Here is a 27,909-nt window from a genome sequence, read left to right on the forward strand (position 1 = left end):
TGTTGGGAAAACTCAGTCGGTCTGTGGGGAGAGGAACAGCCTTCGCATTTCAAGTCCAATATGAGTCTTCTTTGGAACTGAAGAGAGGCAGAAATGTGATGGGTTTTATGTTGTTGAAAAAGGTGGGGGGAGGGTCAGTTGGAGCAAGGTCAGGGATAGGTTAGGGTGGGGAGAGATTAAATTACGAAGGTGTCAAGGAACAACAGACAAAGAGAGTGGGAATTGTAGCAGTAAAAGCATTGGTCTACAGTAGGTGTCAATAGCAGAATAAAGATCAGTGCAAGCAAATCATTGAAAGCAAAATAGCCGAATATGTTAATAGCAGAACATTGCTGTCTGAAAGCAAAAACATGAGTACAAGGTACAGACTGGCACTTGGAGGGGCGGGTGTGGTAACAGAATACAAGATATAGGACAGAGTTCATGGTTTGAAGTTGTTGAATGCAGTGTTACTTTTATTACACCAGAGAGAACTCCCCTGCTCCTCTTTGCTTAGTGCTGTGGGATCTTGTAAGCCCCTCTGAGGGGGCAGCTGGGACTTCAGTCTAACGCCTCATCTGAAAGGCAGTGCAGCGTTACTGAGGGTCAGCACTGTGGGTGCTGCGCTGCGGGATGAGATTTTCCTGGGTTTGGGTACGAATGAATCCTTTGAGGGGTCAAAAAGGTTTAAAAAAAAAAATCACCTGTTGCATCAGAAGGGGTCACTTTCCCTTCAACCATCTGCTGGGAATCCGGTGTGATCACCCCCACCACCTCCCCCTCACGGCTTTTTCTAAACTTCCATTCGAGCCTATCTGATTGTGTCAGATACCTGTTGGAGGGATAAGTAGATCATCATTTCTTCCAGAGTGTGTGAATGGCCCGCGTGGAGGCCTCTTGTCACGCTCGCAGCCTGCTGCGATAACCAGTCACTGGGGCCCAGAGTGACCCGAGCTCTTTCAGTTTGAACTGGTCTGAACCCACCCTCAGCCAGCCAAAAAATCAATGAACCTGAAGCTCAATGTGCAGAGAGGCAGTAAGTTGAGTAACAAGTTGGCTGCTGCTGGTTCAAGTCTGTGGGCAAGTTCAGAAGTTCAGCCGTTTCTATGTAAGCAAAAAAAAAACAACAATCAAAACAAGAACTTTAAAAAGCCAGGAGTGTCTAGCCAGCAAGCAGCAACTTTTAACCTGGGCCCCGTAATATGGGGGGTTGGTTAGCTCAGTCAGCTAGATAGCTATAGTGTGTGGTGCAGTATGATACCAACCGTGTGGGCTCAATCCCCATACTGGCTGTGGTGGTTCATGGAGGTGTGACTCCTTACCTTGCCCCATGTTTGATATGGAGTGCTATATGGAGTCTCGCTAATGGAGAGAGATGTCTATGGTCTTTTGGGGACTGTGATTAATGACCATAATGGATGGGGAAAATGGGATATCTGCAAGAAATCTATTAGAATTGTACTCCAGGCTATCTGTATATAGATCTACAGGCCCCTGTTCTCACAGAATTGTTACAGTGAAGAAGGAAGCCATTTGGTCCGTAGCGTATGTACCTGTACTCCAAATGAGCAATTGCCTTAGCACCCTTCCCCCTGTAACCCTGCACATTCTTCCTCTTCACATAACCGTCTAATTCCATTTTAAATGCTTCGATTGAACCTGCCTCCACCACACTCTCAGACAGCGCATTCCAGACCTTAACTACTTACTGCATGGAAGTGTTTTCTTCTCGTATCGCTTTTGCTTCGTTTGTGAAATATTTTAAGTCTGTGCCCGCTCCCACCTGTACACAGATGTATAGGGCTTGTACTCCAGGGCAGAATGTATACAGATCTATTGAGTTGTACTCTAGGGCTGAATGTATACAGATCCATAGGGCTGTGCTCCAGGGCTGAATGTATAAAGATCTATAGCACTCGTACACCAGGGCTGAATTTATACAGATCTATAGGGCTCATACTTCACTGCTCAGTTTATACAGATCTATAGGGCTTGTACTCCAGGGCTGAATGTATACAGATCCATAGGGCTCAAACTCCAAGGCTGAATGTATACAGATCTAAAGGGCTCATACTCCACAGCTGAACGTATACAGATCCATAGGGCTGTGCTCCACAGCTGCATGTATACAGATCCATAGGGCTGTGCTCCACAGCTGAATGTATACAGATCCATAGGGCTGTGCTCCACAGCTGAATGTATACAGATCCATAGGGCTGTGCTCCACAGCTGAATGTATACAGATCCATAGGGCTGTGCTCCACAGCTGAATGTATACAGATCCATAGGGCTGTGCTCCATAGCTGAATGTATACAGATCCATAGGGCTGTGCTCCACAGCTGAATGTATACAGATCCATAGGGCTCATACTCCAGGGCAGAATGTATACAGATCTATAGGGTTTACTCCAGGGCTGAATGTATACAGATCCATATGGTTTACTCCAGGGCTGAATGTATACAGATCCAAATGGTTTACTCCAGGGCTGAATGTATACAGATCCATAGGGCTCATACTCCAGGGCAGAATGTATACAGATCTATAGGGTTTTACTCCAGGGCTGAATGTGTACAGATCCATATGGTTTACTCCAGGGCTGAATGTATACAGATCCATATGGGTTACTCAAGGGCTGAATGTATACAGATCCATAGGGCTCATACTCCAGGGCAGAATGTATACAGATCTATAGGGTTTACTCCAGGGCTGAATGTATACAGATCTATAGGGTTTACTCCAGGGCTGAATGTATACAGATCCATAGGGTTTACTCCAGGGCTGAATGTATACAGATCCATAGGGTTTACTCCAGGGCTGAATGTATACAGATCCATAGGGTTTACTCCAGGGCTGAATGTATACAGATCCATAGGGTTTACTCCAGGGCTGAATGTATACAGATCCATAGGGTTTACTCCAGGGCTGAATGTATACAGATCCATATGGTTTACTCAAGGGCTGAATGTATACAGATCCATAGGGCTCATACTCCAGGGCAGAATGTATACAGATCTATAGGGTTTACTCCAGGGCTGAATGTATACAGATCCATATGGTTTACTCCAGGGCTGAATGTATACAGATCTATAGGGTTTACTCCAGGGCTGAATGTATACAGATCTATAGGGTTTACTCCTCCAGGGCTGAATGTACACAGATCTATAGGGCTGTTACCCCAGCGCTGAAGGTTAAAGTCTGAGCTGTGCAATTCCTGATCCCTGTGACCCTGAAAACATAGTCGACTAAATGAGAAAAGGGTCATGGAGGAAGAATCACCCCTGACAGAGCCTAATCTCTGAGAGGGGATGACCTGTACAGTGGCTGACCTCATGGGGATTGAGTGACCCCTCTGGGGTGAGGGGCGGGGGGTGCGGGGGAGAGAGACACCCTTAATCTTTCAGCGTGTGGGGAAGGGGAGGGAATTTACCCTTCTAACATGCCCCATGTTGAAATGTTTTTAGTCTACAGTGCAGCAGGAAGCTGAAGCTAGGGATTGTGAAGCAGGCTGCCAATTTGATCTGAAAGCCTGACAGCATCAGCATAAGTTTATTGTCAGAAATGAAAAGGGGAAGTGAACAGGCTGAATCACTTGTGATCCGATTTAAGAAAAACAAAAGATTCTGGTCTAATTTCTACTCTCTCCCATTCTGTCCTTTCCTCTCCTGAAGTTGCTAAGTCCCATCGAGTGCTCGCTCTAGTGATCGATCCACACCGTACGTGGGGCTATAGCCAGGACAGGCTGATCAACCAGGGTAATGCCACATCCATGCTCTCTCACACTTGACAGCAGCATCCACTGGATCACGTCCAGGGAGAGAGAGAGAGAAAATCTCATGGGGGATGGGGGTCCCAGAAGCCCTCCAGCGCCACGGTTATTCTTCACATGAAACTCTAGTCGCTTAGTCGCTTGTTTCTTCACACTCTTTCCCCCCACACCCCCACTCAGAGAATATTGTGGAGCATTGGAAATATTCATAGACTGGTTATCAGCCTGTTAGGGCACATCATGTGATGCTCCTGGCCAACCAGTTGTGGAGTGGGACTTGAACCCAGAGCCTTCTAGCTCAGAGGCAGAGCTGGTTGGCTATTGAGCCACAAGACCTCTGGACAGTTGAACACAGGAGGCAATTCGACCATGGGAGGGAAATTGCAGCCAAACCCCATTCTGTCCATGCCCAACATCCCTGGACAGAGACTCCCAGCTCCTTTTCCCACCACCCCGCACAAAACTGCAGGAAGAGTTTTCAGGAGCGAATTGGGGTGGAGGGGGAGAATGGGGAAGTAATTGAAATAGTGTCTGTGTCTGGTGAGGAGCAGGCATGAATGGAATGTGAATCGGTATGTTAGAGGCAGCTGCCCAGGGAGGCATGTGTTTACCTCTGGCTGAATAGGCTATGTTTTAAATACCAGGGTTAGGATGCCTTTGGCAGAGCCTGAAATTAATTTGGTTAATCACTGACAAAACCATTTTTTTAAAGAGGTTTGGGGCCTGGGAGCTGAATATCCAACTGTTGTGCAAAGTTGTGGTGGAAAGAGCAGTTCTCCCTGCTGCGGGGAGAGAGAGAGGCTAGTAGACCACAGCAATGAATCTCTATGACACCGAATCCCAGCAGTCAATCTTCAAACTAGGGAAGTGGGTTGGAGAGGCTGACCCACTGTGTAGCCTTAATTTTTCTAATCTTTCTAATGAGGGCCTAAAATTGATCCACTCTCCTTTCGCCTTTCTCCCTCTGTACCCTGAAGCCAATGACTTACTGGAGCACAGCTCCATGAGTTCTGTCTGTTATGATTCCTATATTAGTGGGGCCATTCGACAATGCGAGGCATCAAGGCTGGACCCAGTTTTGTGCACAGATGCACACATTCCGGCAGTTCTTAGCCCGTGGTAATTGGGTGCTGTAAACTAGGCATGGACTAACTAAGCCTGTTGCATTCCTTTTCTTGCGCTTCACCTCCTCCCCAACTCACTCCCCATTTCTCTTTACCTCACAGTCCCTGGCAACTCTTCAGTGCCTCTGCTATGAGACCTTCCATTACTGTCTTTGGCAGGTTATCCCAGTATGGGAGCCATTTCTGATGGCACGAATTAGCAATTGAACCTGGTCAGTATGGCTTAGAGCAGAGATCCTCAAACTTTATTTCATTGTGCCCGCCCTTTAGAGATACATGTCACATATTCTCGATAAGAAACAACATGTTGTGGTCAAGTACCCGTACGCCTGAATCTTCGGTCCGGGTAGGAAGGATGATGTTTCCATTTGCCACATTCTTCTTCTTCCTTCCCCATGGTCAACAATCTGAACCTTAGCCTTCAGGAAGTGCTCCATTTGTTCACAATTATCGAACACCAAATATCAAGCTCAAGTCATCTGTGCAGAGCACGCGAGCTGACATTGTCTGAGATCGTTGGCCAATGATGCTTGGGTATTCTTAGAGTTTGAGAGACAAAGTTCCAAAAGCCTCCAAAACCTCCCCCCACCATAACTATGATGTACCACCTCATAGTTAGGGAGTCTCTGGCTTAGGGTATGTGTGGAGTGACCAAATCCAGTGGCTTCATCACCACAGGCCCTACTGTCGCCCAATTCTAATCTTATTTGTTGACTGCTTCCTTTAACCAGGCAGATGATGGGTTACTTGGTATTGAGGTGTTCAAGCAAACACTAACCACAAATCCATTTGTATAAAGCATAAACGGTCACCCATGACCCAGTATTTTGTGTATCTTGTGTTCTTTGGAAACTAGTGCTGTTTCTTGGGTCTGGCTTCAGGCTGACCAAACGAGCTCGTGTGTTGACTCTTGCCGCTGCTGTGTCTGGTACCCAATTAGTTACCCACTGTGACCATATATATATATTGCGAGTTCCCGAGTTAGTTATTTGATGATGGAGAGATGACCCACTGTGCAAAAACAGCTGGCGGTATAGACTCCTTCTGAGCCAAGAGAACCATTGGTGCTGCAGCATTGTATCATGGTGATCTAGACCCACCACCATTGCGTGAATCAGTGTGCATTAAGCTTATGAACATAGCAACTCGCGCAGTTGAGTTCAGTTGTAACGACACCATGTATGCCCTCTAGGCCCAGCTCCTGCAAAACATCTTTGTTGGCTTCCATGAGAAATGTGTCTTCGATGGAATGACACCTAACCTCCTACCCCTGGCATATTTCCGATATGTGGATGATACGTTTGCTGTATTTAAATCCATAGCAGCATGTAATAATTTCCTTGCATAACTTAATGGGCTCCATCCTGCACTTAAATTCACCTATGAAATGGAGCAGTCAAATTAACTGCCCTTCCTTGATGTACTACTTGAGAAATCTGCCAGGGGATTCTCTACCACCTTCTATCTCAAGCCTACCTTCACTGGTCAATATATGCATTGGGATTCTTACAGTTCCACATGCTATAAGACTGGTCTTATTGGCAACCTTGCAAATAGGGTCTGAGCCATTTGCTCACCATGCAAGCTTGGTGCTGAAATAGGACATATCAAAGGCAGCCTGTGGGATAGAAACATAGAAACTGGGAGCAGGAGTAGGCCATTCAGCCCTTCGAGCCTGCTCCGCCAATCATTATGATCATGGCTGATCATCCAACTCCATAGCCTGCTCCCACTTTCTCCCCATATCCTTTGATCCCTATAGAAACATAGAATAAAGGCCAGTTCAGTTCATTTCACGCTGTATATTGCACAAACCCATGATTGTGCCGGAGGCCGTCACTTTCAGCCCTGAAAAGTGCCCAGTCTACCTCGGACTACCCTGGAAGGGCAAGGGGCAAGGTATCACAAACATTTGAGCAACAGATGAAGCCAGCTGTTTCACGCTGCTGCTAAGCAGCAGCAACATAAATAGTATTGGCCACTTACAGGATGCTGCCGTCAAACCAAAAAGGCGTTCTGCCTATTACACAAACGAGTAATGTGGTACATGAATTTCAGTGCCAGTGTAATGCTAGGTATGTAGGCTGCACATCCCAAAGACTGGTGAATCATATCAAACAGCTTGTCCCAGCCACTGTTCACAACAGGCAAGGTACAAACCGTACCCAACCAGCCCGTGTTTGCAAAACTCAAAACACGGTATCCAACATTAGATGTGACTCCACAATTGGACAATATTTGCTAAGTAATCCTCAATGTGCTAAAAATTACGCTGAGAACCAGTTTAAGATTCATTCGGGCTCACAATGTGGCGCATTTGCGTGTCCTGGAAGCTACAGGGTTCTACTTTTTGCAGATAGAAAGAACATTACATACATGTTTCAACTAAAGAAAATAAGTGACAGCCATTTTCTGGTTCATTGGTCAGGGCATTGCCCTGAGGAATCAGAGTCAAACTGCCTGGTTTAAAATTTCACACAATGCTTGGCAGTTAACTGCCAGTCACCATAAACTGGTGCATCAATCAGAGTCCACTTGATGACCAATCAGCACTCTCTTCTCATACAGTATAACGTTGTTGCTTCCCCTGACACTATTCTTGTGATCATCCTGATGAGTGCAAGACGAAAAGCTTTTTTCAGCAATAATCAAAAACAAAATTTCTGGGTTCCAAGGTAAAGGCGGGAGAATGGGGCTAGCTGAGTTGCTCGTTTGGAGACCCAGCACAGACATGATGGACCAAATGGCCTTCTTCCATGCTGTAACCATTCTATGACTGGGGCTGAATGGCCTAACTTTCCCAAGAAACAAAATGGCTGCATATAATGTTCAGGAGGAATAATGACCCTGTGAGAAGGCTCATGGAATCAATATAATTGGTATCTTGCCAATTTAAAAGAGATTCCTTTGGCACTCTTCAACTGACTTGAGATCCTTTCTTTGATCTATTTCCAGTATGATTTTTTTTCTTATCTTTGGGATGTATAATTTCCCCTTCAAGTGGTTTTTCAGTAGCAGTTCAATACAACTGAGTTGCTTGGTAGGCCATTTCAGAAGGCTATTGAGGGTAAACTACATTGCTGAGTTACATGAAGATGAGACCAGGTAATCTGGTGGTTCGATGATCATTATTAATGAGTTTAGCAGTTTAATTCCAGATTTAATTGATTTTATATTCCCCCAACTGCCGTGGTGGGATTTGAACCCATGTTTCCACAGCATTAGCTCAGGCTTCTGGATTATAATTCCAGCAACATCTCCCTAAACTCTTATTTTGTAGGGTTCCAGAGGTGCTGACTGCCTTCCACTACCTTATCCAGGTGATTCTTCATGTTAGGAGGTCACTTAACTGGGAAGACATCTAGATGGAGCTTTATCCTGGCTGAACAAAACAATTATGAAGAGAGGTCCCACAAACTAACATTGTATCCTTTGGAACTTAAAAGATTTAGGGGTTGTTTGATTGAAGTTTTCAAGTTATTAAGGGGAACAGATAGGTTAAATAGAGAGAAACTAATTTACTAGTTGGGGAGTTTAGGACTTGGGCAGCATAGTGTAAAAATTGGAACCAGACCTTTAAGGAGTGAAATACACACAAAGATAGAAGTTTGGAATTCTCTTCTGAAAACAGAAATTGATGCTAGATCAATTATGGTTTTGAATCTGAGATGGATATATTTTTGTTAACCAACAATTTTTTTTCATGGGTGTGGGCATTTCTGGCAAGGCTAACGTTTATTGCCCATTCATAACTTACAGATAATGTCCCAGGCACCACCATCTCTGGGTAGGTCCTGCCCCACCAGCAGGACAAACTCAGCAGTGGTGGCGGCACAGTGGTATACAGTCGGAAGGAAGTTGCCCTGGGAGTCCTCAACATTGGCTCTGGACCCCATGAAGTCTCATGGCATCAGGTCAAACATAGGCAAGGAAACCTCCTGCTGATTACCACATACCGCCCTCCCTCAGCTAATGAATCAGTGCTCTTCCATGTTGAATGTTACTTGGAAGAAGCACTGAGGATGGCAAGGGTGCAGTATGTGGGGGGACTTCAATGTCCATCACCAAGAGTGGTTACGTAGCACCACTACTGACCGAGCTGGCGAGTCCTAAATGACATAGCTGCTAGAGTGGGTCTGCGGCAAGTGGTGAGGGAACCAACAGGAGGGAAAAACATACTTGACCTCATCCTCACTAACCTGCCTGCCGCAGATATATCTGTCCATGACAGTAACGGTAGGAGTGACCATTGTTCGCTGGCACTACCACCGTGCTAAATGGATAGATTTTGAACAGATCTAGCAACTCAAGACTGGGCGCTGTGGGCCATCAGCAGTAGTAGAATTGTAGTCGAACACAAACTGTAACCTCATAGCCCAGCATATCCCCCACTCTACCATTACCATCAAGCCAGGGGATCAACCCTGGTTCAATGAAGAGTGCAGGAGGACATGCCAGGAGCAGCACCAGGCATACTTAAAAATGAGGTGTCAACCTGGTGAAGCTATAACACAGGACTGCTCGCATGCCAAACAGCATAAGCAGCAAGTTATAGACTGATCTAAATGATTCCACAACCAACAAATCAGATCTATGCTCTTCAGTCCTGCCACATCCATTCGTAAATGGTGGTGGACAATTAAACAACTCTCTGGAGGAGGAGGCTCCACAAATATTCCCATCCTCAATGATGGAGAAGCCAGCACATCAGTGCAAAAAATAAGGCTGAAGCATTTGCAACAATCTTCAGCCAGAAGTGCCAAGTGAATGATCCATCTCAACTTCCTCTGGAGGACCCCAGCATCACAGATGCCAGTTTTCAGCCAATTCGATTCACTCCACGTGATATCAAGAAACGGCTAAAGGCACTGGATACTGCAATGGCTTTGGGCCCTGACAATATTCTGGCAATAGTACTGAAGACTTGTGCTCCAGAACTTGCCGCGCCCCTAGACAAGCTGTTCCAGTATAGCTACAACACTGGCATCTACCCGGCTATATGGAAAATTGCCCGGGTATTCCATGTACATAAAAAGCAGGACAAATCAAACCTGGCCAATTACCGCCCCATCAGTCTACTCTCCATCATCAGTAAAGTAATGGAAGGGATCATCAACAGTGCTATCAAGCAACACTTGCATAGCAATAACCTGCTCACTGACGCGCAGTTTGGGTTCTGCCAGGACCACTCAGCTCCTGACCTCATTACAGCCTTGGTCCAAACATGGACGGAAGAGCTGAACTCCCGAGGTGAGGTGAGAGTGACTGCCCTTGACATCAAGGCCACATTTGACCGAGTGTGACATCAAGGAGCCCTAGCAAAATTGGAGTCAATGGGAATCAGGGGTCGGGGGGAGCTCTCCAATGGTTGGATTCATACCTAGCGCAAAGGAAGATGTTTGAAGTTGTTGGAGGTCAGTTAACTCAGCTCTAGGACATCACTGCAGGGTAGTGTCCTCGGCCCAACCATCTTCAGCTGCTTCATCAATGACCGTCCTTCCATCATAAGGTCAGAAGTGGGTGTGTTCGCTGATGATTGCACAATGTTCAGCACCATTCGCAACTCCTCAGACACTGAAGCAGACCATGTCCAAATGCAGCAAGACCTGGACAATATCCAGGCTTGGGCTGACAAGTAACATTTGCACCACACAAGTGCCAGGAATGACCATCTCCAACAAGTGAAAATCCAACTGTCGTCCCTTGACGTTCAATGACATTACCATCACTGAATCCCCCACTGAATCAACATTCTGGGGCTTACCATTGACCAGAAACTGAACTGGACTAGCCATATGAATACTGTGGCTACAAGAGCAGGTGAGAGGCTAGGAATCCTGTAACAAGTAACTCACCTGCTGACTCCCCAAAGCCTGTCCACCATCTACAAGGCACAAGTCAGGAGTGTGATGGAATACTCCCCACTTGCCTGGATGAGTGCAGCTCCCACAACACTCAAGAAGCTTGACACAGTCCAAGACAAAGTAGCCCTCTTGATTGGCACCACATCCACAAATAGTCATTCCCTCCACCACCGATGCACAGTAGCAGCAGTGTGTACCATCTACAAGATGCACTGCAGGAATTCACCAAGGCTCCTTCAACAGCACCTTCCAAACTCATGACCACTACCATCTAGAAGAACAAGGGTAGCAGCTGGAAGTTCCCCTCCAAGTCACTCACCATCCTGACTTGGAAATATATCACCGTTCCTTCACTGTTGCTGGGTCAAAATCCTGGAACTCCCTCCCTAACAGCACTGTGGGTGTACCTACACCACATGGACTGCAGCGGTTCAAGAAGGCAGCTCACCACCACCACCTTCTCAAGGGCGGCTAGGGATGGGCAATAAATGCTGGCCCAGCCAGCGAAGCCCACATCCCACGAATGAATAAAAAAAAACATAATTGCCCTTGAGAAGGTGGTCATTGAGGCAAAGATGAGGCAAAAAAAATGGAGTTAGGTCACTGATCATCCAGGATATCAGTAAATGCTTGAGGGGAACCTTCTCTGGATCCTGGAGCCCGTCAGTGGGTGAATTCCAAACCTGTGACCTCTATCACGAGGGCAGCAGGCTCAATGGGAACAGCACCCCCTGCAAGTTCCCCTCCAAGCCATCCTGATTTGGAACTATATTGTTGTTCCTTCACTGTCGCTGGGTCAGAAACCTGGAACTCCCTCCCTAACTGCACTGTGGATGTAGCTACACCATATGGACTGCAGCGGTTCAAGAAGGTGGCTCACCACCAATCAGGAATGGGCAATAAATGCTGGCCTTGCCAGCGACGCTCACATCCCAGGAACAAATAAAAGGGAAAATCAACTTAGTCATCGAGGAGGGCAGTGGTGTCAGCAAGATTTTTTTGGGTGAGGGGTTGGGATGGTCAGTGGGGTTAATCAGTTTCAACATGAGCTTCCCAGAGCAAACAAAACTATTTCAATAGGTATATTTTCCAAATAGGTATTTCACAATCGGGGTCAAGTCAAAAAATGTATTACTTTCATTAATATAACAATCTAAATGAAGCAAAAGAAATTTTTAAGTATTTCAAGAATTCTAAAGCACCCAGACCAATTATTGCTAGTCTCGTAATATCTTTATGACTATTCACTGGAATATCCTGATGATCATTTAGTGCAAACCCAACTAATGGGTTTTCAATGGTCATATGGTGAAACTCTCCACCATATTTGTTTCTCTGTTCTATCAACTTATCTTGGGCACAGCCTTTCAAGAGAAGGAGCGCTCCACTGATTTAAAAAAAAATTATTGATGGGGTGTTTGAATATCCTGAAGAGCCCCACCCCCAACCTATAGTACAGGGGGAGGAAGCTAAACCTGTAATGAATTCTTCTTCCTGGTTGTGTATCCAATCACCATTGGCCTTTGCTATTCGTGTGGCCTTTTTCTAGTTGTTAGGAGGAGGAAAAAAACAGATAATAGATGAAATGAAGAGCCCATTGAAAACGTGTCAGCTGTGGTTCAGTGGGTAGTGCACTGCCCTCTGATTCACATGGCCCTGGGTTCAAGTCCCACTCTAGCACTTCAGCACAAACGTCCAGGTTGGTGCCCCAGTGCTGTGGTGAGGAAATGCTTTTGGAGGTGTCATCTTTCTTTTTCTTAAATTCTTTCATAGGACATGGGCATCGCTGGTCAGTCCAGCATTTATTGTTGCCCATCCCTCATTGCCCTGAGAAGGTGGTGGTGAGCTGCCTTCTTGAACCGCTGCAGTCCATGTGGTGTAGGTACACCCACAGTGCTGTTAGGGGGAGAAAATTTCAGATGAGATGTTAAACTGAGGCCCCATCTGGCTCCTTGGGTGGATGTCAAAGATCCCATGTTCTCCCTTTCAAAGAAGAGCAAGGAAATTATCCCCAGTGTCCAGGGCCAATATTTATCCCTCATTCCACAAAAATTGAATATTTGGTCATTATCACCTTCCTGTTTGTGGCTGCAGCACTTCCTACATTACAGCAGAGACTTTACTGGGCTGTAAAAAGCTTTGAGATTTCCAGAGGGGTGAAAAGTGCGCTATGAACGCAAGTTTGTTTTCCCACTCTGCTGCCTCCATCACTGAGGATTTGTCCAACGCGTGTGTGTGTACGTGTGCTCCTGTGTGTGTGTGTACGTGTGCTCCTGTGTGTGTGTGTACGTGTGCCCCTGTGTGTGTGTGTGTACGTGTGCCCCTGTGTGTGTGTGTGTACGTGTGCGCCTGTGTGTGTGTACGTGTGCGCCTGTGTGTATGTACGTGTGCGCCTGTGTGTGTGTACGTGTGCGCCTGTGTGTGTGTACGTGTGCGCCTGTGTGTGTGTACGTGTGCGCCTGTGTGTGTGTACGTGTGCGCCTGTGTGTGTGTACGTGCGCGCCTGTGTGTGTGTACGTGCGCGCCTGTGTGTGTGTACGTGCGCGCCTGTGTGTGTGTGTGTACGTGTGCGCCTGTGTGTGTGTGTACGTGCGCGCCTGTGTGTGTACGTGCGCGCCTGTGTGTGTGTACGTGCGCGCCTGTGTGTGTGTGCGTGCGCGCCTGTGTGTGTGTGCGTGCGCGCCTGTGTGTGTGTGCGTGCGTGCCTGTGTGTGTGTGCGTGCGCGCCTGTGTGTGTGTGCGTGCGCGCCTGTGTGTGTGTGCGTGCGCGCCTGTGTGTGTGTGCGTGCGCGCCTGTGTGTGTGTGCGTGCGCGCCTGTGTGTGTACGTGCGCGCCTGTGTGTGTGTGCGCCTGTGTGTGTGTCTGTGTGTGTGCGCCTGCGTATGCGCCTGCGTGTGCGCCTGTTTGTGTGTCTGTGTTTCTGCGTGTGTGTGTGTGTGACCTAAAGTCTGATGGAAACGGAAGTTTGATGTAGGTCAATGGTTGTGAGAGTGGGTTTACTCACAGCCCAGCTGGCCTGCTCCCATCTCAGGTGTGGTTGGGGAGGGTACCTCTCCGACCTTTGTCACAAGCGCCCAAGAGTGACCAACTCATTCCAACAACTACAGTGAATGACTTGCCGCCCTGAAGCCCCTCCATTGCTGTGCTGTAAACAGGAATCAGCAACAAGCCACCGACTTGCTGCAGCTTGAGCTTTTTGCCTTCCTTCCTCTCAGCTCTAACGTTGCATCCGTTTGTGGTTAGAGTCTGTCTGCGTCTTGCAGAAAACAGTAGAACTAGCCTGAAACTCTGTCCCAGAACACAGCGTTCATTTTCTACAGATGTTAAGTCCTCAATATTGGCAGGGAGTTTGCAAGAATTGTTAAGATCCTTGGAGGGAATACTTGGGGAAGGTCAGGGAAGAATATTGTCCCGTCAGAGAAGTTTAGCTATAAATCATTGGTGCACTTTACTACATATAGGAATTTCAGGATGGGGGTGAGGGTTGCATGTTAATGGTCCAGATTTTGCTGAATGTCTTGTTATTAGTGTACTTTTTCCTGGACCTTACAGCCCGTAACAAAACCTGCACCATAACTCATCAGTGCATGTTGCTACCTGTAGGAATGAGAGTTCTGGTCTGGAGTGGTTGATTGACATTGCAGGAACATAAATCTCCTCATTGAAAAAGATGCTTATGCTGTTAAGTAACAGCCCTGACTTCCTCCAGTGAGTTTAGTTAATGTGCAAATGAAGTGATTCCAATGCTGTATATGTCCACGTCTACATAGATGTTCTACGTAGACTTGGGAGTGGATCTTGGCGATGGAGGTGCTCCTATGTACCTGCTGCTTTTGTCATTCTGGTTGGCAGAGGTCACCAGTTTGGCAGGTGCTGTTGAAGAATTCTTTGCGAGTCGCTGCAGTGCTCCTTGTAGGTGTGGCAGAGTGAGTTGCAGTTTAGGCAATGCATTCCCTTTGCCGTATGGTTGTGGAACAAAGGGACAGTAGGTTCGATCCATCACTCAAACTCAAACTTGGCTGCCTCTCTGTGGCGAGTTCTGTGTTCCTCTCTAAACGGGAGTCCCTGGGCTGACACAAAGGCACAGCTGACACTTTGCCAGTAATGGTGCATACAAGGAATAAGAAAAGAAGTTTCCTATCTCGTGCTTTTCATGACTTCAGGGCATTCCAGAGCACTTAGCCAAAGAAGAATTTTTGAAATGCTATAACTGTTGTAATCTGGTAAACACAGAAGCCAATTTATGCATAGCAAGCTCCAGTAAACACCACTGAGGTGACTGACAAAATAATAATTTTTAAGTAGTATTGGTTGAGGGATAAATGTTGGCCTAGACAAAGGGAGGAGGACTCTCTTGCTCTCCCTCTCGAACATCGACAATGGGACCTTCTGCATCCACCTGAAAAGGCAGGCGCAGCCTCAGTTTAACATCTCACCCAAAAGCTGCCATCTCCAGCAGTACTGCACTGGTGTGACAGACTAAATATACTCACGTCATGGTGTGAGGCTTGAACTTGTGACCTTCTGACTCGAATAGCACCACTGAGCTAAGCCTAACATCTTCCCTGCTCTGTTATTCAATACGGACATGGCTGATCTTGGGTTTTAACTCCGCTTTCCCACCCGGTCTCCATATCCCTTGATTCCCTGAGAGACCAAAAATCTGTCTATCCCAACCTTAAATGTATTCGACGATGGAGCATCCACAACCCTCTGGAGTAGAGAATTCACATACATGTAACAAATTCTTCATATATGTTGTGTACATACCTATTTCACAAAGTCCTTGTACATTTCGATTGCTTAACATTTGTAAGGAGAATGCATTGACACATCCGGAACGCAGGTGTCATTTTATTATAATGTTGAGTCAGAGGGTTAGTAATTGGAATGCTACTTTCAATTCACTAATTCTGTGTTTGCTGCTGTTAGTGCCATAATCCCAAGTGGGCTATGATTTATTTCAACACATTTGCCACAGGCATGAAGAAGGACATGGCAGTAGCAAGTGTTGGCAGTTTAACTTGCCAAGAAAGTTTAAGGAATTGGGCCCTGGAATCTTTGGAAAAGAGGCACACTTTGGGGTGACCAAGTTTCATAGTTACTTAAAGGGAACAGATTAAGTTGGTTTGAACAGACTCTTCACCTTTCTCAACAAACACGTGAACTGAGTTTTTTTTTAAAAAAGGAAAGCTTGAAGTTGGTTGTGTAAACACTGGAAGGCAAAAGCTTAATACGTTCGAGATCCTTTGCTATTTTGAGAGGAGTTCATTCGTTTATTTTAAACCGATTAAACTCTTCTGTTAAATTAACGGGCAAATCTGACGGGAATTCGGTCAGCATCGCCACCAGCTGTCCCTGCTGAGGACAAATGAGGGCCTCGGAGACAGAAGTTGAACAGGAGGAGAAACAAATGTCTTCAGCGCTGTCCTGTTTAACAAATTATGTTCTCTACACAGGTCTGAATGCTCAAGTTGAAAGTAATGAAAAGCCAAGACGTTACAGTGAAATATTCCGGGAGCTGGACGCGCTAGAAATTTCCTTCGGAAACTCGTGAGTAGCAGCCTGTCGCACCCCCGCCATTCAATAGTCGTTTCACAACAACACGAGAAACAAGAGAAGGATAGACCATACGGCCTGTCGAGCCTGCTCTATTATTCAATATGGACATGGCTGATCTTGGGTTTTACCTCCACTTTCCCGCCCGCTCCCCATATCCCTTGATTCCCTGAGAGACCAAAAATCTGTCTATCCCAGCCTGAAATGTATTCAACGATGGAGCATCACAACTCTCTGGGGTAGAGAATTCCAAAGACTCTCAACCCTTTGAGTGAAGTAATTTCTCCTCATCTCACTCACAAATGATCGGCCCCTTATCCTGAGACTGTGCCCCCGTGTTTTAGACTCCCCGACCAGCGGAAACAATCTTTCAGCGTCGAATATAGCAAATCCCTTCAGAATCTTGAATATTTCCATGAGATTGCCTCTCATTCTTCTAAACTCCGGAAGTACAGGCCTAATTTACTCAGCCTCACACCATAGGACAACGCAGGGACCGATGTAGTGAACCTTCACTCTACAGCCTCCAATGCAAGTATATCCTTCCTTAAATATGGACACCAAAACTGAACACAGTACTCCAGACATGTTCAATATCCAACCCCTCTGTTGATCTGTAATGCAGTAAGATGACCCTGATCCTCCCTTGCTGGAGGCAGAGAGGGAGTTGACACTCGCTGCCAGGGATCAGGAACTGAGCTACGATGAAAAGGGGCTGCGTGTCTACATTTCCCACACCCCCACCCCAGTATGAAATACCTGTGTACTGTTCCAGTGAAGCCCAAGGTGTAACAGCACCTCTGCTGCAGATACAACAGTTCTGTTTTGAAGGTCTAACATTTCCTTTCCCTGGCAGGAACCTTGATGAGACAAGCTTGCCTTGCTTTGAGAGTTTCCAAGTCTTGGATCAATTTTGGTGTAAACAAATGCAGACTGGCCTTTAGCCCAGTATCAAAGCTGCCCTGCACAGGATGCTGACGGGTTAGATACTAACCTGTCCCTTTAAAGGTTGAGTTGAAAGTGGAGCTGTGGCTTCACATGTTGGAATTATGAGTTATTAATTCCTCTCCCCCATTCACTTTCTCCCTCCCAAACCACACTGCATCCTAAGTAACTGTGGAAAAGTCCTTAATCTCTTATAGGTTCATACCATGGTGCTCTTTCTCTCTCTTCCCTACAGCACAGTCGACCTCTTCATGACGGAAGCAGAGAACAGCTTCATTTCACCAGACCCATCTCCAGACGAAGAGATCCTGGTGAGTCCCCCCAAGTTTCCTTCACAATCACCATCACCAAGAAGACCAGACAGGAGCGAGGGATAGCATTCCTGCCCTGTATCCACGGACATATTCCTGGATGTTAGAAATGGGCAATCTGGATGGATGCCACTTTTCAAAGAGCCAAGGATAGCCAGTCCAGGACTGACTGCTGGTCGGGCCCAGGAGGTCAACAGTTGGGTCCGGGGTTGTAGAATTGGCTTCAGCCGTGCGATATTTGGAAGCATGAAGTGATCTAAGATGTGACCATTGCCTGCAGTGGTTTCCCAACAAGTCTGTCATCCTTTATTAAAATATCAGACCGGAAACTGTTTAAAAATAGGAAGTGGAACTGGTGCTCAGGATGGTGCTGAGATGCACAGAACTGTAATGTCCCTGGATCGTGACCAGGTGGGGCAGAGTTGACTGATCTCAGCTAGATGCTGGAAGGGAGCTATAATTAGTCTTGAGGTTCCTTCATCAGAGAGGAATAGGGAAGAAATAATTTAAAATGGCAATGGTATATTGTCCTTTATCACAAAAGGCTGGAAAAACAGTGGAAGTTGTCTATGGTTATGTAAAGAGTGCTGTTTAGTTGTGGGCTTCACAAATCAGGATGGATATATATTGGCCTGGGAGGTGGTGCAGATTCACTGAAGTGGTATCAGGGCTTAAAGGGTTAAATTATTGGTAACTAGGTTTGAACTCTTGGGATGTTTATGGTGATTAAAGGAGTTGATAGTATAGAGAGAGAGAAACAATTTTCTCTACTGTGACAGTCCGGGGCAAGAGGGCTTGATCATAAAATTAGAGCAAGGCTGCCCAGAGGTGATGTTAGGAAGCACATTTTCACACAATGGGAGGTGGAAATCTGGAAATTCCTCCCCCAGAAAGTTATAGGCTAGGTCAATTGATAATTTTAAGGTGAGCTTCATGGATTTTTGTTAGGTAAGGGTGTTAAGGGATGTGGAACTAAGGGAGATAAATCGAGTTGAGATGTAGATCATGAATCTAATTGAATGGCAAAACAGGCTTGAAGGTCTGTATGGTCCACTCCTATTATTGTGAGGGGGAAATTATCCAGCAATACCTCTCCTGACCACTCTCTTCCTGGGAAATGCGTGTTGAGTGAGGACAGGGTCAGAGGCTGGATATGATGCACCTCATCACACTATTGGTATGCCTGTCAACGCTCACTGTGACGAATAGCCAATTGGATGAGGTAATGGCAAGGGGGCAAGGGGAATGTGGAATGCTGGCATGAGGGCAGCCTTGACCAGCAAGTGCAGGGCATGAGGGACCGGGGGGTGGGTGGGGCTGGAATAGTCAGGAGGGGACTGGCAGATTGGAGAGTATTCCATTCAGTCGGAACAAGCTAAGAAGCTCCCAGAAAGAACCAAAAAATTAACTGCCTCACCTCCAATCCTGGTCTTAACACATCCCTTACAGTAAGGAACATCAAGTGCTGGCCTTCTTAAGGAGTGTCGTTAGCTATCCTGCTATCCCTTGTTCAAACTCTTCTTGAGTATTGCTGAAAATAGTGATATACCATCGAAGCTTTTGGTCTTGCACTCATCAGGACAGATTTGCAGCAATACCGAATTTCAAAGCTTGGCAGTTAAATGTTTCCTGGTGCATTCTCCATGGCAACACCTCAACTAATCAGAGTCCACTTACCAACCACTCAGCACCCTCTTCTCACGCAGTATAAATTGTTGTTCCCTGTGAAATTTGATATTCTTCCAAATCTGCCCTGATGAGTGCAAGATGAAAAGCTTTGACAGCATGTCTCTTTTTTTCAGAAATATTCAAGTTCTGTACTACCAAGCAAATTTCTAACTCTTCTCTGGATTTCTATAGGGGTTATCATGAGTTGCTCCATCCCAGTCAGGCTCTGCACTAAAAGTGGGAATTGCTGTAATATTTCACAGCCACTAATGGGTCTACTCAATGGTCATGGGGCTTCGGGTTTCACCCACTTTGAGGGACTCCAGGGATCCTGTAAGTGTTGCCATTCCTATCCCACCCTCTTCTCCTTTAGGTCCAGTCCAAAGTGACTAACTCTTGCTGGGTTACAGTTCTATGATACCAACAACCCTTGGCCTGGCTTAGATGTGTGATCCCTGTTTATGAAATGTGGTAGGCTATTTGACATTGCGTTGGCATTTTTCTCCTCTTGTGCCCAGTTTGAAGGTACTGAGCTCAACTGCAGTCCCATATCCCACCTCAGCCAATTCCACGGCTAAGAACTTAGCCCAGACCGGGGATCACCCTACAGCCTTGATATCCACGTGGCTAAGAGAAAATATTGTGTGGTCTTGAGAGCAAAGTTTCAGGCAGCAACTCACGTCTCCTCTGTTTTCCCCCCAGGTGAACGAGGATTTCTACTCGGAATGTCGCGATCACCTGATCGAGCAGCGGGATGAATTCCAAACTTCTGGTACAGAGATTGTGCACTGACAGTTCATTCCAGGCAATGCTGGGATGAAGGTGGGAGGGGAGGCGAGTGCAGGGTTGTTAGGAGGGTACAGCCTCTGGATCCACCTTGACAGCCTGGTCCAGTGAGTAAGCGAACCCTGCCCACCAAGGAGGACCCCTGTTTAAATGGCCTCACTTCCCCTATGGGCAGACTTCGTGGGGTGTGGGCATCAGAGGCAAGGCTGGGAAGCTATGTTGCCCGTTGCACCTTGAACTGAGTGACTTGCTAGGCCATTTCAGAGGTCAGCTAAGAGTCAACCACATTGGTTGTGGGTCTGGAGTCACATGTGGCCAGACCGGGTAAAGATGGCAGATTTCCTTCCCTAAAGGGACATTAGTGAATCAGATGGGTTTTTATGACAAACAATGATAGTTTCATGGTCACCATTACTAAGACTAGCTTTCAATTCCAGATTTTTTTTAAAAATAATTAATCAAATTTAAATTCCAACAGTAGCTGTGGTGGGATTTGAACCCATGTTCCAGGGGTATTAGCCTGAGCCACTGGATTATTAGGCCAGTGACATACCACCACACCGCGGTCTCACCCAGTTCATCCAGTCCATTGGGTAAGGAACCCAATTGCTCAACCTTAGGTAATGATGGATTGGAAGGCATCCGTCAATGACTTAGATCACACCAATAGTTGACTTTTTGAAGATTGGGGGTGAAAGAATCTATTAAAAATCAACTCACAGGGATAGATGAATTGACTCAAATATTTTGCGAACAATTTCTATTGGTTTTAACCCATTCCCATTCTGTGTCAGAAGTTCATGTAAGTCTCTGTCATTTTGTTACCTTGGAATGCTCCTCTCTCGCTGATTTGTGTTTAATTTATTTTCTCTCCATTTTGCTATCTTCAAACCAGAACAGCAACTTGCATTTATATAGCACTTTTAATGTACTGGCACTTCACAGTGGCATTATCAATTTGAAAATTAGCTACATAAGGAGCTATTATGATAGATGATCATGGGCATGGTCAAATTTGAGCAGCATCTTAAAGGAGGAAAGTGAGGTGGAGAGTTTAAATGAGAGAGTTCCAGAGTTTAGCCCAGACAGCTGAAAGCACAGCCACCAGATGGAAATTGGGGATCTACATGAGCCCAGAGTTGGAGGAGCACAGAGATCTCAAAGGACTGGAGGGCTGGAGGAGGGTTACAAAGATTGGGAAGGGCGAGACCATAGAGGAATTTGAAAACAAGGATGTGCATTTTAAAATCGAAGTGTTGCCAGACAGGGAAATGGTTAAGGTCAACAAGCAGAGGGGGTGATAGCTGAATGGGATTTGGGGTGGGTTAGGCTACACGAAGCATAGTTTCAGATGAGCACCACTTTGTGGAGGGTGTTTTGGCAGCTTCAGTCACCCACAGCTGTGGAGTAAGGGAGGTATCGGTGGTGTCCAAATCCAGAAGGTGTGTCTGGCACCAGGATGACTGTGGTTTTCCCCATCAGCTGAAAACAATGAAGAAAAAGTAGTTTTTACAAAATATGGGCACAGATGATCTGGACACAGTGTCATATTGTTCATTAAATTTTTGTTCACTGATATAAATTTGAATCATCTGTCAAATAGCCATGTCAGCAATGCCCAGAGGCTTCTTTTGGGCTGTCTGACACAGGAAAGGGCCTCATAGGAGAGTTACTAACTCTGAACCGGACCATCTGGCTCTCCTGCATTTTTGCTGAATGCTTTAAGGTATAGGGAGGGGTTAGTGTAGCAGTATCTGCAGTTAATCAGCACACGCCAGCCTCAGGCCTCAGGCTGGAGCCAGTGTGGGTGGCCCCATTACAAACAGACAGTATTCCCTTTATTAGTGTGAGCAGGGCTAGTTGTGGAACAATAATGCAAACACAGTACTGCTTTGTTTCGCATGGGTCAGCGTGATAATATTTTACAGACAAACTAACTGGGTTTGGCTTCCTAAATGTAACTCCTATTAATATATATTAATGACCTGGACTTGGGTGTAATAGGGCATCATTTCAAAGTTTGCACATGGCACCCAACTCAGAAATGTTCAGTGAGGAGGATTTGGAAACTTTATTACAACAGGGACTGTACTTCAAAAAATACTTCATTGTGTTATGGTGGACAGATGGTAAATGCCAAGCTGCTCAAATGACAGGGGGAAAACTTGAAGCAGCTGCCACAGCTATTTGCAATTTGTATTTATTTTGAGATGTGGGCTTTGAATTCAGGAAAAAGGAGGCCAGCGAGGCTTGGAGGCGTCTTACAAAACGAAATTAAACCTTTATTAATAATAAAAAAAAATGATTTTGAGCACATACACAAGTTTACAAATTACTACTATGGTAACTCCTAGCTCCCCTAGTTAATCTAACTCCGAGTTACACCTCCGTTAAGCCAACAGTAAAACATGGATATTAAAAGACCCAGGCAATGTAACACGATACCCTGAGCAGTTGAATTCAAAGTGGGTTTCCTTCATTTCAGTTCGTGTAGACAGCAACTTGAGGCTGGAGGCTTCCCACACTTGTTAGATCTTAGAATTCCTTCTTTCCTACACTCATCTCCTTTATACAGATTTCCCCTTTGAATGCAAATTCTCATTGTTTCACTATGTCTTTGGACTTTACCTCTCTAATAATAAAAATCTATCATAGTACCAATTTTACCAGTAATCTTTTGGAAAAATAAACACACTGTTTCTTAACTTCTCCTGGCTAGGTGAAACATTTCACCGCCCCTCCAACCTTCCATTTTGAATTTAAGCTATTCTGGTTTATTTAACAATTCAAATATTCCCTTAACACCTCACATTATAAAACTTCACCCATGTTTACCTATTTAGCATTTCAAACCAGCTTCTCATTTTACATCAAAGCCTTCAGACCAGCTGTCTCTAATTCAATTAAGCCCCGCACACACAGACACACACACAGACATAGACCCGTACCCTACTATTACTCTACTTTATAATAAAGTACAAATAACATTATGAAAATTATTATATCTTCCTGACATGTCCCTCCTTATTGAAAAACGAACTGTAATAATTTTAAAAGACGGCTTCATTTTATTAACCTATCTTACACCAGCTCCTATACTTATCTATATACTTACACTATCCTTCATATCAACAGAAGTCATTCTAATTCAGTGTCCAGGTTTTTAAATGTCCAATTTTCCCTTTAAGCTTCAAACTCATGACAATGCATCTGCAATCAGATTTTCTCGTCCAGCCACATGTATAATCTGTATGGTTGCAGTAATAAACTCCATCTGAATAACCTTGGGACTTCTGTCTTGAAATTTGTCCAGAAACTTTAAAGGATTCTGGTCTGTATAAACAATTGTTTCTGACGAATTGTTTATAACATAAATCTCAAAATGCTGCAACACTAACACCAAACCCAAGTTTCCTTTTCAATCGTTGAATATCTTCTCTGTTGTATATTCAACTTCTGTGAAAAATACCCTATCTGTTTTTCAATTCCAATATCAACTTCTTGTAACAATACAGCCCCAATGCCTATATCGCTTGTGTCAACGGCCAACTTAAATTGCTTGGCATAATTGGGTACTGCCAAAACTGGTGTCGTAGTTAATACAGTTTTCAAACTGTCAAATGCCTTCTGACACTCCTATGTCCATTGACATTTCTTGTTCTCTTTTAATAGTTCAGTCAATGGAGCAACCACACTGCTAAAATTCGATACAAATTTCTGGTAAAATCCACTTATGCCCAGAAATCTCAAAACTTCTCGTTTTGAAAAATCCACAATAGCCTTGACTTTCACATCTCTCAGAGCCACCTTACCATGTTCAGTGGTATGGCCTAGATACGTAACTTGCCCTCTTGCAAATTCACTTTCATCCAAGTTCATTCCTAAATTAGCTTTTTGTAATCAAGTAAATAATTCTTCCAGATGCTGTAAATGCTCCTCCCATGTTTGACTGAAAACTATCAAGTCGTCAATATAAACGGCACAATTGCTCAGACCTGCAATTACTTTGTCAGTCTTTGAAATGTTGCAGGTGCATTTTTCATACCAAATGGCATTACTTTAAACTGATATAGTCAATCTGGCATCACAAAAGCTGATATCTCCTTTGCTGTCTCTGATAACGGTTCTTGCCAATATCCTCTTAGCAAGTCAATCTTTGTGATAAATTTTGATTGTCCCACTTTCCCAATGCAATCTTCCAACCGTGGTATAGGATATGAATCTGCTTTTGTCATCGCATTCATCTTTCAATAGTTCACACACAATCTTTGTGTTTCGGCGCAAGCACAATAGGCAAACTCCAGCTGCTGCAACTAGACTCAATGATGTCATTTTGAAGCATGAATTCAATTTGTTTCTGTACTTGTAATAACTTTGCTGGATTTAATCGATAAAGATGTTGCCTTATCGAAGATGAAACTTCTACACATACATCATGCATAGCTAAATTTGCCTTCTCCAGCTTATTCCCACAAATAGCTTTGTGTGACTGCAATAGCTTCCCCAAAATAACTTTCACACTTGTCTGGAAGGTAACTCAATGTTACATTTAAATTTTTAAGTACCCCCTCATTATCCAATTTGATTAGAGGAAAATCAATTTCAGAATCCTGCATCTCTACCTCTTTCTCATTATCTACCACCACTAACACCTCCTTTTGGTCCTCTTCCCTTTTTAAGCATATTTACATGACACACCCTCTACTTCTTTCTTCTATCTTTTATTTATTAAATAATTTTATTTATTTAGTATTTATTAAATAATTTACTTCACTCAGTTTCTTTTCATTCCTGTAAAGCCCACTAAACCTTGCCTTTAATGAGTCACCCAGTACCGGTAACAGAACTAGCACTTTCTCTCCAGCAACAAAACTATGAGCTGTAGCTTTCCTATTTGCCTTCACTCTCATCACTTTCTGTGATAACTTTAAATGTTCCCTAGCTAACCCACATGCTTTGTCCAATCTCTCTCTGAAATTTGACACATAATCCAGGAGAGTAGTTTCTGAATTTTGACCCACCAATTCCTCATGAATCAATTTCATTGGTTCTCTTACCTCATGGCCATAAACTAGTTCAAAAGGACTAAAACCAGTGGATGCATTAGGAGCATCCCTAATAGCAAATAAAAAGAATGGAATTCCCCCGTCCCAATCCTTTGGACAATCCTGACTTTCATCATAGTTTTTAAAGTTTGATGCCATCTTTCCAAAGCCCCTTGTGACTCAGGATGATAAGCTGTTAACTTAAATTGTTTTATTCCCATACTGTTCATTACTTCCTTAAACAGCAGTGACATGAAATTTGAACCCTGATCTGATTGTATTTCTTTAGGTAAACCATATCTTGTGAAACATTTAGTCAAGTCTTCCACAATTCTCTTTATTGTAATATTTCTCAAAGGTATTGCTTCAGGAGACCTTGTAGACACATCCATTATTGTCAGTAAGTACTGATTTCCACTTTTAGTCTTGGGGAGGGGCCCTACACAATCAGTCATGACCCTAGTAAAAGTTTCTTCAAATGCTGGAATTGGAATGAAAGGTGACAGCTTAATCACGGCTTGTGGTTCCCCTATCACCTGACACGTGTGACATGTTCTACAGAATTTGACTACATCTCTATGCAATCCAGGCTAATAAAAATATTTTTGTATTTTTGTCTGTGTCTAATTCTGAAATGTCCCCCCATCAGAATTTCATGAGCTATCCGCAGAATCTCATTTCTGTATCCAAATGGTATTACAATCTGATGCACCTCCCTCCAGCTCTCATTTGTTGAAACATGATAAAGCCTCCATTTTCTCATTAAAACATTACCCTTAAGGTAATAACGTTCTGGAATACATTCTGCCTCTGTTTCTGAGTAAGCTGTCTGATATAACTGTCTTATTTACGAATCCTTTTTCTGTAACTCCTCTAACTGTCTTGACTTAAACACCTCAGCTGCATTATTTTCTAGCCTTTCTTCCTGAACAACCTTATCAAACACAGTGCCAGCTAATTGGACTTCCACACCTTCTCTCTGCCTTGTAACTTCCTGTTCTTCTTGTTTCAACCTATGAGCTTGTGATATTGTTATCACACAATCTAGAAACAATCCAGGATGCTCTCTCTGCATCACTTCTGTTGAAAGCACTTCAACAGGCTGCTCAACTATCATAGGCATCACCCACATCTGGGACCCAGGTATATCATTACCCAAAATAAATTGAATCTTTGCAATTGTCAATTTTTCCTCTACTCCAACAATCACCTCACCTGTTTTTCACTTACTCTTTAAATTTACCTTCCACAATGGAATAGGTTTAGCATCTCCACGAACCGCTTATTATCACCTGTTCTTGCAATACTCCCTCTGAACAATAAATGTCACTATCCCACAACATTAAAATTGACTAGCCCGTGTCGCTTAAAATTTTAACATCTTTACCTACTCCACCCAGTATACATGGAAATACTTTCCCTTCAGATACAAAATCTTTAAACATTTCTGCAACCTGCTCCTCAGAACTCTCTTGGGTAAATTGTGAACACATTCCCACTTCTTTACCTATCACTGATTCTTCCTGTTTTACCTGTACACAAACCGTTGTTTTTTCCTGTGCCTGAACCTCAGAACCCACAGTACTTTTACATCCAGAACTTTTCTGTACCCGAATAATCCCAATAGATTTTCCTTGCAATTTCCAACATACTGACTTCGTGTGTCTAACTTTATTACAATGAAAATACCTCAATTTTCGAATGTCACTTCTACCATCAGCACCTTCCTTTTTATACTGAAAAAAAACTTCCTGGGTATTTCCATCTACTCCTTCTCTTCCCTGACTACCCACCTTCCTTTCAGCTTCCCACTTTCTATCCTTTTCTGATTTAAAAGGGTGATGAAAAAAAGTTTAGCTCTATGAACTAACTCACAATCATCAGCTATTTGCGCTGCTTGTCTTAACGTTTGAACCTTCTGTTCCTCCACATGAGTTCTCACTGCCAAGGCAATTGAATCTTTAAATCCTTCCAAAAGAATTATTTCTCTAAGAGCTGCATATGTTGTCTCTATCTTTAATGCCCGTATCCACCGGTCAAAATTACTTTGTTTTACTCTCTCGAACTTTAAGTTTGCCCAGGCTGTTTTCTCATATTCCTAAATTTCTGCCTGTATGCCTCGGGAACCAATTCATATGCACTCAAAATAGCCTTTTTTACCACATTATAGTTCACCGACATTTTTTCTGACAATGAAGCATAAACCTCATGTGCTCTGCCCACCAATCTGGATTGTAACTACAATGCCCAGTTTTCCTGTGGCCATTTCATCTGTTTAACTGTCCTCTCAAATTAAATAAAGAAGTTTTCAACATCTCTTTCTTCAAACTTTGGAAGAGCTTGTACAAATTTAAACATCCCCCCCCCCCCCCCCCCCCCACCCCACTGGGTTCTGAACTGGAAGTAAGTCCTTCTGCACCTTCTGGTGTCTCTTTTTTAACTGCCAGCATTTTAAGCTGGAATTCTCTCTCCTTTTTCTCTTTCCTCCTTTTTTAACCTTGCCATTTCTAATTCCCTTTCCTGTTTTCTTTCTCGCTCCTGTCTTTCTGCCTGTTCCCTTTGGAATGCCCTTTCTCTTTCCTTTTCTTTCTCTGCCCTTTCTTTTTCTGCTACCTCTAGTTCCAGTTTTTTCATTTGCAATTGAACTTGAGCCTATTCCAATGAACCACACCTTGGAAAACTCCAGTTTCTCGGGTATTCCTTCCAATTTTAAATGCTGTGCTATACCTTCAGTTATGTCTGATTTCCTTACCCCTGCAGGTAACCCTAATTGGTACATCTGCCAATTCCATTCACTTCGCTTTATTTGCCTTTTGTAAACCAACCAAAGTTATAACTTCAACTCCCAGACCAGTCTGAG

At 44.4% G+C, this 27,909-nt stretch overlaps 1 protein-coding gene across 1 annotated transcript in view; it reads left to right on the top strand.

Moving 5' to 3' along the window:
- gmip (GEM interacting protein) overlaps positions 1–27,909 on the top strand; it is an 80,100-nt gene that overhangs the window by 12,615 nt on the left and 39,576 nt on the right. The window contains exons 2-4 of the mRNA XM_078531166.1: positions 16,195–16,288; positions 17,475–17,550; positions 19,921–19,990. Coding sequence (XP_078387292.1) covers positions 16,195–16,288; positions 17,475–17,550; positions 19,921–19,990 — 240 coding nt within the window. The remainder of the gene's footprint in view (positions 1–16,194; positions 16,289–17,474; positions 17,551–19,920; positions 19,991–27,909) is intronic.

This window comes from Cetorhinus maximus, chromosome 28, assembly GCF_964194155.1.
Source record: "Cetorhinus maximus chromosome 28, sCetMax3.hap1.1, whole genome shotgun sequence".
NCBI classification, from domain to species: domain Eukaryota; kingdom Metazoa; phylum Chordata; class Chondrichthyes; order Lamniformes; family Cetorhinidae; genus Cetorhinus; species Cetorhinus maximus.